Source organism: Impatiens glandulifera, chromosome 4 (genome assembly GCF_907164915.1).
Source record: "Impatiens glandulifera chromosome 4, dImpGla2.1, whole genome shotgun sequence".
In the NCBI taxonomy this organism is placed as follows: Eukaryota; Viridiplantae; Streptophyta; class Magnoliopsida; order Ericales; family Balsaminaceae; genus Impatiens; species Impatiens glandulifera.
The window spans coordinates 12,970,287-12,984,268 of NC_061865.1; the positions used below are offsets into that span (position 1 = coordinate 12,970,287).

Consider the following 13,982-nt stretch of genomic DNA (forward strand, 5'->3'; position numbering starts at 1 on the left):
ATCATTTCTACTCATTGACATTTTAAATAATAATAAAATAAAAATAAATTCTCTCAATATTATTATTTCACAAAATCATATTATAGTCAAATAAAAAAACATTAATTAACATATTACACATTTCAGAATAATGAATAATTTCCAGCAGCAGCACAACAATCATCAATGCTATCACCAAGTTGTGGAGTTTATGCTATCACCAAGTTGTGGATCCATAATAATTACTATTAAACCTGTACCGCATTACTATTAAACCTGTACCGCATTACTATTAAACCTGTACCGCAGTTTTAAAAAGTTCTATATTTAAAAATCACACACATAATTAGATAGATAAATCTTAATAATTAAGAAATTTTCCAATAAAAAATTCTAGATAAACTAAAAACAACTCTATTTTGTTTTCTTTTTACCTGCATCCAATTTTTTTGCAATTTTTTTCGATGAGGAGAACGTTCATGTACAGCCTGAATAGTAATAATAGGAAAAAGAAATGTAAGAGAAAGATTCAAGTGGAATCAAATGTAACATCCAAACAAAATTGATATACATTTGAAGTTAACAAATGAACAAACAAAAATACCTTTATCATTTCAAGACACTTTACTAAATCAGCTATTGTGAAACCCTTTCTATTGTTTGTCCTGAGATAGAGATTTCAGAAAAATAAGAACTAAATGTATTTTTGTAATAAAGTGATAATTATTCACATATAGACCTCAAGCTGAAGTTAGGTTATTATTAACACATGAACGATCAAGTGGAGTGTAATATTTAAAACTTAATTACGATTATCACCGAAGTAGACGTGTCCCTTGGGTTTTGTCTGTGCCTCCTTATAGTAGATTAGGATTAAAAAATTTGACAGTAAATCTCCCAATTCACAAATGATCAGTACTTGTCATAAATTATTAACACAACATAAATATAATAATCAATTAATAATTAATTATATTGTTGTTTCTTTAACTCACTTTCATAAACATAAATTAAAATTCAGTTAAAGACAAATGGTATCATTAGAAAAACCAGGTAACTATATATGATTGATCACAATCTGTCACAAAGGTTATCTTATAAGTTCTAATATGAAAGTTCTATCTATATGTAATTATTGTAGTACTATATAGATCCTGGGAATGGATACATTATTAGGTTAAAAAAGGATGAACTCGTTTCTTGAGATCTAGAGACATTCTCAAATGTTCTATCAAACCAAATAAGAGAGATGAACTGTAATGGCTAAAAGGAGATACCACCATGGTAAGTTCTTACCCATCAAGCTGAAAATCAAATTGAATTTCTTGTTCCTGTTCACAAATGATGTGTACCTGTCACAAATTATTAATACAACAAAAATAGAATATCAATTAATCATGTTGTTATTTCTCTAACTCACTTCCATAAACCAATTAAAGACAAATGGTATAATTAGAAAAGACTTAGTAACTATTTATGATTGATCACAGAGTTTGTCTTATAAGTCCTAATATGAAAGTGCTATCTATATGTACTACATAATGTTGGGTGTGGGTACATTTTTAGGTCAGAAAAGGATGAAATTCTTGTCCCTTGTTCACAAATGATGAGTACCCGTCACAAGTTATTAACACAACAAAAATAGAATAATCAATTTGTTTCTTTAACACACCTCCATAAACAAAAATTAAAATCCGCAATACTTTGTTCCTGCTAAATGGAAGAAAGGCACATAAAACAAAATCGAGCACATCTAAATTAAAATGGAACCATAAAGTACTAAGAACCTTTTCATCTCTTAAGTGCCCCCATGATATGATCAACAAGAAGCTGAAACTGGAGAGGGTTGGCGGTAGTGCAACCTATGCTCAGTCCTGAAACAAAAATACATATTTTTCTTCCCCTGCATTGAGCAAAGAGGAATTTTGATTGAGTGGAAAATGGAGCACATTAAAAAAAGAACAAAATGCATTTTGACCACTCCTTTCAAAATATGTTCATGAAAAGAGAAGCACCACCAAGAAAATGGGAAAAATAATGGCAGTGGATTAACTAGATGCCACAGACCTGAATTAAGTGGCCGCTCAATCTGGTCAGGTAAACCTGCTTCTATGACTTCATCAACCTAAAAATCACCAGCACCAGTCCCCTTGCCAAGCACAACAGTCACAATTCTTACAGATCAACAAAGATAAAATAAATAAATAAATGGTTAATCAAACAAGACTGCATGTTGGGATGTTATTCACACTTTCAATAAAACAAATAATTAATCTCAGAATCTTTGTTGGGATGTTTGGTTATCTAACTCTTTTTATCTCGTTTAGTATCAACAATCACTGTTAAATCACATGTTAATTAAGTGTATAAAAACATATAAAAAAATATGTACTTAGTTACTTGTGGGGTTAGAAAAAGGTTCTTCTTTGATGATAAACTATTGTTCATCACCATATTCATCGTGGGGAGATTTTTGCAGATTTTAATATATCTATGAAACTTTTATTCTTGTTTACTACAAGGGTCTGTTTAATATCATCATTAATAATTAATTAGAGATTATGGCTAATAAAATAAAGCAAGAGAGAAATGGGTACTACTACTGTTGTTGGAAGAGAGGGAGCTGTAAGTTGTGCTAGCGAGATGATGATGGTAGCTGTTGTTGGAAGAGGATTGTGATATTCATTCTTCTTCTCTCATTATAATTCCAGTAGTTTCTGCCAAGATCATGTCAAGTAACTTTTATTTATTTCCTTCATTTTCACATATCCTCAAAAATTGTTTTTATCTATAAGATTATGTATTATATATTGAATACAGGATACTGAAAAGATCTGAAATTCATTTTCCGAGGACCTTCCATTGAGTCACATTTCAGTTGGTGAAAAAGAAAGAACCGATAGTAGAGCATTATTAATGAGAGACCTGGAAATTACGCTGGAACCTATAATAAAAAATGTTTTCAAATGGAGGCAGGTTTTTCAGGACATCTACAGCCATTTTGTTATCCTCATTTCTTATATTTGATCTCATCCAACTCAAATTTTGTTTTTCAGCCAGACAAAAATTAAACTTGTGATCCAACTACACTATTTTTACCAAACAGAAGTATGTGCTTCTCAAAAACATGGGATCATGTTCCAATTACAACTACATTTCTTTGCCAAGTGAAGAAGAAAATCCAATAAAGCTAGAAAATTGGCATTTCTAACTAGGATTGAGGTACAATTCCAAATTTTCTGGAAAAAAACTAGTTTCTAAATGGGTTAGTCATCTCTAGCCATCTAAAACCTTTGTTTCTTTTAAGTTGAATTTCTAGAGCAGGAGCTGATGACATTGGGATTTGTCCATATCTTCTAAACTACTGTACTATTATTACTCTTAAGGATGGAAATTAGACCTATCATTCAACACGTAGAAAAAACAAATAAAACCAGCGATGAGGACTATAATTGATGAATATCTAGGTCGACTTTTGCAAAAGTATAACATGACTTAAACAAAAAGAAATTGCAGCAATTATAGAATGAGGAAACTGAAGTAATCAGAAATTTGTCAATTGCATATACTCTAACAACAATTAACATCCTAAATCAACATATTGCCGCAACATATTCGTTAATAATGTAGAAAGAGATAGAGAGATTGAAAGAGACCTTAATTTTTGCGTTTTTAAACTTATCATCTTCTTCCCCTCGCCATGAACAAGAAGAAAGTAGTTCATTCTTCGTCTTCGCCGTTACCCCTGAATTCCTGAAATGACCTCTTCTCTCTCTAATCTCCTCTAGCTAGATTAGAATACCAAATCAAGAAAGAAAAAGGTAAGGAAGCTTGAGAATCGTATGATTCATTTACCTGCTAGCATCAACTAATGGAGCAATGTCGGAGATGGTGCGATTGAGGAGAACGGCCACCAGAGAGAGAAAACTTCCCACCTCCATTTAACCTAACTTCAGATAAAGCCGACTAGCCAATATTAAAATTAAATTATAAAGTTTATTTGTTTAAATTCATTTTATTATATTAATTATAAATACATTTACTATAAACTTGAATTATTTAATAGTTAATTTATTTTATTATTTATTTAAACAAATTATTTATTGTATTTCATCTAATATTTATTTTATTTAATTAATTTAATATTAATAATAAAATTATATTTAATTAACTCAAAATATAAATAAATTTGAACTTTGAGTTAAAAATAAATATATAATTTAATTTTAATTGTTAAAAAAAGTTAAAATTAAAAAATCAAGTAAAATATAGAACAAATAAACAAATAATTAAAAATAAAATGTTATCTCATTTTTGTTTGAATGGTTTTTTTGAAAAATATAAATAAAATAATAAAGGTTGCCATAGATACTCAAAAGTTGGTAAAACTTTTTTTTCTTCTGACTTTTGCCCACGCTTATTGTGGGTTGGCAATTATATGTCACCAAAAGTAGGTTTTGTTGTAGTGGTCCTGTAAAATAAAAATAACTTCATAAATTCAAATGATATTTTTGTATTGTCTTGCCGTTTATACATCAATCATGTTTGGACTTTAACTTCTCCCATTTAACCAAACTACAAAGTGCAAATCTTATTTAGATGAATAAAATAGAAGTACATATGATAGATATAGATAAAGTGTGTGTGGATTGAACTCACAGACCAACCGATCCAACAATGAGAATGAGGTTCCCATTCTGCAGGCATGTCGTTTGAAGAACCGGTGTCCCTTTCAAATCGATCAATTACCATCTTCAATGACAATTATAGTCTCTTCTTCCATACAATACATTGAACAGAGATATACAAGCTTGGACGTGAATACAGAATCTTGCAGCTGCATAAATCAATAATTTTGGTAGAACATAGCTCGAGAAGGAGGGAATCGGTATGGAGACTAAGATCACTTTACCGTAATTCCTCGCAACGCAGACAATCTCACTCTCAAATTATATGTAAGTTCACGTTTATTTTGTACTTATATATTTTACACAGTCAAGTATATATAAAAACTTGTATTAATATATATTAAAAGAGGATAATTAATGTTGCCCCCAAATTGATAGACAATATATCAATTTCAATCGTAATTGCTAAAAATATAATATATATATATATATATATATATATATATATATATATATATATATATATATATATATATATATATATATATATATATATATATATATATATATATATGATTTGGGTGGAATATAATAAAAAATTGTTTTCCTAAATCAATTTTTTTCTAAAATTAACATTAATTATTAACGCAGTTAATTTTCATTAAAAATAAAACGATCAAACAAGTTCAATTATACTTGTTAATTTATTTACGAATAAATCTCATTTAGATATATTTTTTAAGAATAAATCTAGTTTATATATATTTTTAATGAATAATAATAAGGTAAATAAGATACTTAAATTGTGAAATAAGATATTGAGTTAAAAAATATGTATTAAAAATTTAATAAATAATTTTAAATTTTATGATATTTCAACAAATTGATATAGAGTATATTAATTTGAAAATATATGATATATGTAATTATATTACCTTTTATTTAAAACTAAGGAAGTATACCGAGTGCTTAATATTATTGGTATAGATATTACAATACCGAGAGCATTTTAAGTGGTCGTTATTAAGCCGCAAATATTGATGGTTTTTTAAGTGGTCGTTATTAAATACCTACCATTATTGCTTTGGTCGGCAATGGTGTGCTATACTGACGGTTTTTCTTCTCGTCGACATTTGTTGTCGTTATTGAAGTTTTTTTTACTAGTGATATATTTATAATTTATACCCAACTTTTCCACTCTCTTTCATATTTTCTAATTCAAACTATCTACCTTTACACTAACATTATCAAATTATCACGTGTCTAAATATATTTACATTTTTATTTAATTTATACATTATTTAATTTTATAAATATAATATATATAATTAAAATTAAATATATTAAAATAAAATATAAATATTAAACAAATAAATTATATTAATAAAAAATTGAGTCTTAATAATAATTCTCTCACTACTTTTATTGATTTACATATTTATTTTTAGAATTTTAATTATTTTATGATGTATTAAAAAGTCATTCAGTTTTGATCACTATCCAACTCACCATAAAATTCTACCAAATTATGACAGAAAAAATTAAGATATTCTTGATTTAAGAACCTTAGTATATTGTTTCTATATACCCTACATAGACTTAAGATTGACAAAACAGTTCAACACAAAAATATAGATATATGAGTCATCTAGATCTTTTAAATTTTTCACAAAAATTGGTGTTAAAATGAGTTCTAAGTTGGCTCCCCAGAAATCTATCAAATGACTAAAATCAGGTTTTAACTGTCATATTTGTTTGTCTCATTCGATAGACACTCTTAGAGTTCGAATTTGAAAAATTGTTGACCTACACAAATTTGTATATAAGAGGTTGATATAACACATATAAAAATTTCGGACCAATAGGAGTTATGGCTAATATTATGAATATTCATTTTTCAAAAATTATTAACTCACTTATTTTTTATTAAGACTTCAAAGATAAATGACTCAATACATGTTTCAAACATTATTTACACCACTAGCTTGTGAATCATTTGATCGGTTCTAATTGTATAATTCACTTTACTGCTCAAGGATGAAAGATATGAACTGAATATCATGAACATTCGAACCGTGATTTGTCTCTCTCTCTCACACTTTCTGAAGGTTGTTCTTTTCTGCAATGTAAAAGGATCGATGTCAACCAACCCGCTAACCTTCCTTCCTCTTTCCTCATCAACCCAACCAGAAATTATGTTTTTTTTAAATGGAACTATAGTTTACATAATTCCTATTGATTGATGTGGCCACTGTCAACGGTGATTATGTCCGTCCTAAGCCCAGAAAGCTCCTGAATCTCACTACTCATCTCGATCTCTCTGGTTGTTGGGGCACTCTCATATTTCTTTACAAAAATCTGCAGGTGCATATCTCATTGGCAGGTGAAGCACACATCCAAGTGAGTTGGATAACAAAGAGTGAACATCATCAAGCTTCATCTATAGTTCAATACCGAACTTTGACAAATAATTACACCAATGTAGCTCAAGGAGAAACCACTTCATTCACTTATCTCTACTCTACAAATAAGGAAAGATTCATTATACTGTAATCGGCCCATTGAAACATGAAACTATCTATTTCTATAGATGTGGAGGATTAGGTTCCTAATTCAACTTTAAAACCCTCCATCTAAATACCCATTAACTTTTGCTGTGTGGCTGGTGATTTAGGTCAGTCCGGTTGGACTAAAACAACACTTGAACACATCAAACATTGTGAGTACGACGTTACCTTCTCCCGTGAGACTTGTCACGCTGATCATATTCAGTCATGTTGCCAAAGTTCATGTTATCATGCTTAGTTGTTACACCATGTGAAGACTGATCTCTTGAAAGTGGATAGGATGAAGAAAAGGCCTTGGCTGGTTGTAGTGTTCATGTTCCATGGTATAACAGTAATTATGCTCATCATGGTGAAGGGGAAAATATGATGACCACAATAGAACCGTTGTTATATGGTGCCACAGTAGACATTGTTATTGCCGGCCACACGTACATGCTTATGAGCGCTCAAGAAGGAAGAACACGAAACATAATGAATTTAATGGCATATATATTAATGTTGTTGGATTTGGTGAGATGATATACTAATCTAGTCCAAATGAAATAAATAAAAAGTTAATTAATTTTACCTGTCATTGATCTTCTTTGATCCTTGCATCGTCTTTGATCTTCAACCATCGATCCAAAGCCCTGTAATAGTTCATCCAGCCCATGATCAGTTTCTTCTCCCAAGCCTTTCAAAGCATATACAATGCTTTCAATGGTGGACAAGCATCCATCCCTTGGCTGACTCCTTACTTCACTGTACAAACTCATCATCTCCATTTCCAACTTCAAATGGGGCAACAGATCCAGCCATGGATTCTCCTTGTACATCCTCTTTGCCTTTGCCCATGTCCCATCAAGAACGATCAAATTCTTTACTTCTTTATGACCATCAATCTTCCTCCTCTCCTGAATTCCAACTGCTCTTTCACTAGGGAAGAGAAGCATAGATCCTGCTGGAACTGTTAAGATTTGTATCTCCCAAATTCGACCTGCTTGAAAATAATCTGTAAAAACACAAGAAAGAAGAACACAATTATACACAGATTTATAGTGGTTCACTCAAATTGAGCGACATCCACTTCAATCACCAACAGATTTATGATGAAGAAGAAGGAATACAGAGTTTTTGCCTCACACTTTATCTCTCTAGAATTCTGTCTCCACCATGTAAACCATTAATAATTACATATTTATAAGGTAAACATTCAGATAATAAACCTAAATAACTTTGGTCAGGCCCAAGCCCAAAACCAAAAAAAGAAAATCCAATAAACTCTAATTAACAATGTAGAGTTTATTATAAGTATAGGCTCCATAACTAAACAATCTCTCACTTGGAGACTAACTTCATCATCTCTCGATCGGTAGTGGCTTTCCATTCGGTGTCTTAACGAAGAAGACAAACTGAAATTGCACACAACTTCAGTTTCTCATTTGTCACAGCTTTCGTCAACATATCAGCTGGATTCTCACTCCCGGGAATCTTCTCAAGAGCTAATACTCCATCTTCTAAAGTTGACCAGAGGAAATGATAACGAACTTGTATATGCTTCGTCCTGCCATAATAAACAGGATTCTTTGCCAAATGAATGACACTCTGACTGTCACATCGCAACACATTTCCCTCGTAGTCATGACCCAATTCTCGCAAAAAGGGTTATAACCACATCATTTCCTTAGCAGCTTCTGTCACAGCAACATATTCTACCTCACAACTAGAAAGAACAATAATCTTCTGTAATTTTGAAACTCAACTGATTGCAGTACCTCCCAGAGTATAAATGTACCCTGTTGTGCTCTTCCTACTATCAACATCACTACCATTGTCAGCATCAACATATCCTTTCAAACTCATATTAGACTTTCGAAAACACAAAGCGAGACCCGTACTTCCTCTTAAGTATCGTAGTATCCACTTTACTGCTTCCCAATGTTGTCTACCCGGGTTGCTCATGAATCTGCTAACAACTCCCACTGCATGTGCTATGTCTGGTCTTGTGAAAACCATCGCATACATAATGCAACCAATGACAGAGGCATACGGAACAGTAGCCATGTAATTTTTCTCCTCCTCTGTTGAAGGTGACTGATCTTTAGATAGTCTAAAGTGACTAGTTAAGGGGGTAGTAACTGGTTTTGCATCATACAAGTTGAACCTGCTTAGAACTTTCTTCACATATTCTTCTTGTGAAAGCTTGAGAACTTCTTTATCCCTGAAAATTCTCATCCCAAGGATTTGTTTAGCAGCACCTAAATCCTTCATTGCAAACTTTTCAGACAACTTTTTCTTGAGCTTGTTAATATCATACAAGCTTGCTCCATCAATAAACATGTCATCAACGTAGAGGAGCAGAATAATGTACGATTTATCAAATCTCTTGATATAACAACAATGATCAGCTTCACACCTTAGAAAATTGTTACTTTTCATGAAGCTATCGAACTTCTTGTACCATTGCCTTGGAGCTTGTTTCAAACCATACAGACTCTTCCGAAGCTTATACACAAGCTCATCTTTTCCTTTGATTTTAAATCCTTCTTGTTGTTGCATATAAATCTCTTCATCTAAATCACCATGAAAAAAAGCAGTTTTGACATCCATTTGTTGAAGATGAAGGTCTTCTTTCACAACCAAACTCAAAATAGTTTTGATTGTCATCAATTTAACTATTGGAGAGAAGATTTCATTGTAGTCAATACCTTCTTTCTGTTGAAATCCTTTCACAACCAACCTTGTCTTGTACCTCATGGTTTTATCATGTTCTTCTTTAATCCAGAAGATCCATTTGTTGTGAAGTGCTTTCTTTCCCTTTTGTAGCTTAGTGAGCTCCCAAGTTTGATTCAACTTCAAAGAATTCATCTCATCTTTCATAGCAGACTCCCACTTAATTGATTCATCAGATTGTATTGCTTCCTCATAACATTCAAGTTCACCTCTATCTGTCAACAAGATATAGTTCAGAGATGGAGACCACCTCTCAACTGGTTTTCGATTCCTTGATGATCTTCTCAACTGTATAACTAGTGTTTAATGATTTACCTCTAGGGCCACGTTCTCAACGATTTCATCTTCAACAACATATTGTTCTTCTTCGACAATCAGTATATATTCAGCTGAAAATTCTCTCAAATCGACTATACCAGTCTCTTCTAACTTGGAATCACCATCTGATGTCTTCCCAACACAATCGTTGTAGAGAATCTGTTCATTGAAGATAACATTTCTGCTACGAATGATCTTCCAATTTTGATTACCCCAGAAACGATAACCAAACTCGATATCACCATAACCAATGAAAAAACATTTATTAGACTTTGGATCAAGCTTGTTCCTATCACATTCATTAATATGAACATATGATAAACAACCAAACACTTTCAAATAAGAAAGGTTTACCTTTTTATTGCTCCAAGCTTCTTCAGGAATTCTTAATTCAAGATGAACAGAGGGTCCCCTATTTATCAAATAGGCAGCAGTATTAATAGCTTCTGCCCAGAAGGTTTTAGGAAGCCCTGCATGCAATCTCATGCTTCTAGTATGCTCGTTCAATGTTCGATTCATTCGTTTAGCTACTCCATTCTCTTGAGGCGTTCGGGGAATAGTTTTCACCATACTGATCCCATTCACAACACAATACTCTTTGAAATATGAATTGATATATTCACCTCCGTTGTCGGATCTCAAACACTTAACTTTTTGATTTGTTTCATTTTCAACCAAAGCCTTCCATTTCTTGAAAATAGCAAATACTTCAGACATGTGCTTCATAAAATCTACCCATACCTTTCTTGTCGAATCATCTATAAATGTCACGTAGTATTGTGATCCGCCAATAGAAGAAATAGGTGCAGGTCCCCACACATCAGTGTGTACTAACTCTAGCCTTTCTTTCTTGAGCTCCTTCCTAATTTTTAAGAAACTCACCCGTTTCTGTTTTCCAAGAATGCAGTTTTTACATAACTGATGTTCAACAGACTTAAGTTCTGGAATCTGTCCATTCTTCAAAAGAATTTTCATCCCTTTTTCGCTCATATGGCCCAACTTGCAATGCAACAGCTCACTGTTTTTCGAGTCATCAACTACAGCAGCAACTGTTTCTCTACAAGTTGAAGTCGTGTATAACGTTCCAGTTTTATGACCTCGAGCAACAACAATTGCTCCTTTAGTCACCTTCCATGCACCATTTCCACAACTGAAATTGTGACCTTCTTCATCAAGTTGTGTAACAGAGATCAGATTGCGCATTAAACCTGGAATCTGTCTCACCTTATTAATCTTCCAAACAGAACCATTTGTCATCTTCAATTTGATGTCTCCCATGTCAACAATATCCAGTGACTCACCATCTGCGAGATAAACTTTCCCACAGTTCCATCCACATAATTCTCCATTAATTCTTTGTGGGTAGTGGTGTGGAAAGACGCTCCCGATTCCAAAACCCATAAATCTATCGGGCTATCAACAGACAGAAGTAACGCATCAGTGATAGATTCTAAAACAACTTTGGCTGCATCATTTTTATCATCACCGTTTTTCTTTGGTGCTTTGCAGTTCCTCTTTAAATGACCTTGTTTACCACAATTCCAGCACTCAAATGTCCGTCCAGACTTGGACTGACTCCTACTGCTCCTTGACATAGACCTTCTCTTACCTCGGTTGAAATTTCTATCATTATGTCTACCCCTGTTTTCCACATTTAGAGCAGAACCTTTGAATGTTTCACTAGAATCAATTTTACGAACCTCTTCAGCAAGAATACGATCTCTAACTTCAACAATTTTAGTTTAGCATTTCCAACTAAATTACTAATTGCTGCCATCATAGGTTCCCAAGTATTTGGTAGAGATGCTAACAAAATCAGGGCACTAACTTCATCCTCAAAATCAATCTCAACAGATAACAATTGATTCACAATTGTATTGAATTCATTCAAATGAGTAGTGACAGAAGTATCATCAACCATTCTTAAGTAAAAGAGTCTTTTCATTAAGTGTACCTTATTGTTAGCAGATAGTTTCTCATACATATCAGAAAGAACATTCATCAGACCCATGGTGGTCTTCTCCTTTGCTACATTGTGAGCAACTGTCTTGGCTAGCGTCAATCGGACAACTCCTAAACCTTGTCTATCAAGGAGTTTTCATTCAGCTTCATCCATCTTCTCTGGTTTCTCACTCAAATGAACATGAAATTTCTTTCCATAGAGATAATCTTCAATCTGCATTCTCTAGAAGGCATAATCTGTCCCATCAAATCTTCCAATCCCATGTCTTATACTGTTCTCACTTGTCATTGTTTCCAATTCTCAGATCTAGCCTAGCTTCTCTGATACCAGTTGTTAGGATTTGTATCTCCTAAATCCGACCTACTTGAAAACAATTTTTAAAAACACAAGAAATAAGAACACAAGAACACACAGATTTATAGTGGTTCACTCAAATTGTGCTACATCCACTTCAGCCACCACCGAATTTACTATGAAGAAGAAGAAGGAATACATAGTTTTTGCTTCACACTTTATCTCTCTAGAATTCTGTCTCCACCATGTAAACCCTTAATAATTACATATTTATAGGGTAAACATTCAGGTAATAAACCTAAATAACTTTGGTCAGGCCCAAGCCCAAACCAAAAAAAAGAAAACCCAATAAACTCTAATTAACAATGTAGAGTTTATTATAAGTTTAGGCTCCATAACTCAACAGGAACATTTATTTCAAACTCCTCACAACCCGCACTGTCAATCTTTTTCACCACAAACCCTTTTGACAGCGCATCAACTGTCAATTCATGATTGATAATCTCTAGTGGTGGTGATTTCATCTCTCCGTATTTGGCGATGTTAAAGTAAATGAAGATTCATCAAAATCTGAACTTTTTTTGGGTGGGTTCTGAGTTTCCATCATCACACGAATGGAAAAAGTGGCGTGGATGTTAACATCGGAGACAGAGGCAACGACAACGTTTTGTAGCCCTAAAGTGGCGATTTTGGCGGAATTAAGAGGGTGCTTCTTTTCGAGGGTGTGCTCAAGAATGGTGACGGCAGTGGAGTTACGGAGATTGGGGTTTTGAATTCGGACGCAGAGGCAAAAGCGGGAAGGTTTGGCGCAGGAAGGACAATTGGGTCTGCGATTGGAAGAGGCCGGCGGTGGAGGAGACTGAATGGTCGTCATTGTGAGGTGGGACTTAGGGTTTAGGAGGTTTTGAGGGAGATTTTGAGATCTTCTTCTTCTCCTCTTGCTTGGGTAGTTGTTCTTCAGACAGTGAAAAAGAATAGAAGAGAAGGGATTTCCATTGATAAGAGTAAGACGACGAGGGTAATCATAGACAAACATCGGATTAACATGGTGACAAGGGGAGGAGGGAAATTGGACAAAATGATCCTAAAGAAGTATATATTTACATCCGTGGTGACCTGATAATTTTTATTGCTCTAGTAACCATTTATTTTTTTTTGAACGAAAATACATTTTTCGCGTAACGCGAAGGGACTTTGCGTTTCGCGAAGGGAATTTATTTTTATATAAATACTTAAATTTTTTCATTTTGTCATTTTTTTCTCTCTCTTCCCTCTCTTCCCTCTCTTCTCTTGACGGCACGGTGGCACGGCGGCGGCGGAACCCTAAACCTAAACGAACACATTATACATATCGACGACGAAAACTCGTTCTAATATCAGGTGATTAGATCGATTTATGTTATTATTTACATTGTGTTCATCTTTAAACCCTAAATCATGAGATTTTTTTATTGTTCATCTTGGTTGTTCATCTTTTCGATGATATGTTTGCAGTTCATGATGCTCTTATTCGGTTCCGTT

General features: G+C 33.1%; 1 protein-coding gene and 2 long non-coding RNA genes across 4 annotated transcripts; all 3 read right to left on the bottom strand.

Annotated features, from left to right (window-relative positions):
* Positions 1 to 607: 607 nt before the first annotated feature.
* Positions 608 to 2,218, bottom strand: LOC124937031. Of its 2 annotated transcripts, XR_007099211.1 has the most exons (4): positions 2,047 to 2,218; positions 1,767 to 1,882; positions 1,276 to 1,331; positions 608 to 644 (listed from the first exon to the last, which is right to left on the bottom strand). It is a non-coding gene; the product is annotated as an uncharacterized LOC124937031 (long non-coding RNA). The 2 variants fall into 2 exon arrangements; XR_007099210.1 differs by lacking the exon at positions 608 to 644 and having other exon boundaries at positions 1,241 to 1,331.
* A 211-nt stretch (positions 2,219 to 2,429) lies between these two features.
* On the bottom strand, positions 2,430 to 3,936 carry LOC124937030. The gene is made up of 3 exons (XR_007099209.1): positions 3,835 to 3,936; positions 3,636 to 3,767; positions 2,430 to 2,696 (listed from the first exon to the last, which is right to left on the bottom strand). It is a non-coding gene; the product is annotated as an uncharacterized LOC124937030 (long non-coding RNA).
* Positions 3,937 to 6,839: 2,903 nt separating this feature from the next.
* LOC124934763 lies at positions 6,840 to 13,474 on the bottom strand. The gene is made up of 6 exons (XM_047475269.1): positions 13,001 to 13,474; positions 10,303 to 10,385; positions 7,743 to 8,150; positions 7,343 to 7,472; positions 7,062 to 7,065; positions 6,840 to 6,965 (listed from the first exon to the last, which is right to left on the bottom strand). Exons 1-6 carry the CDS (start codon positions 13,333 to 13,335, stop codon positions 6,840 to 6,842), a joined length of 1,086 nt encoding a protein of 361 aa, XP_047331225.1. The 5' UTR covers positions 13,336 to 13,474.
* Positions 13,475 to 13,982: the final 508 nt, after the last annotated feature.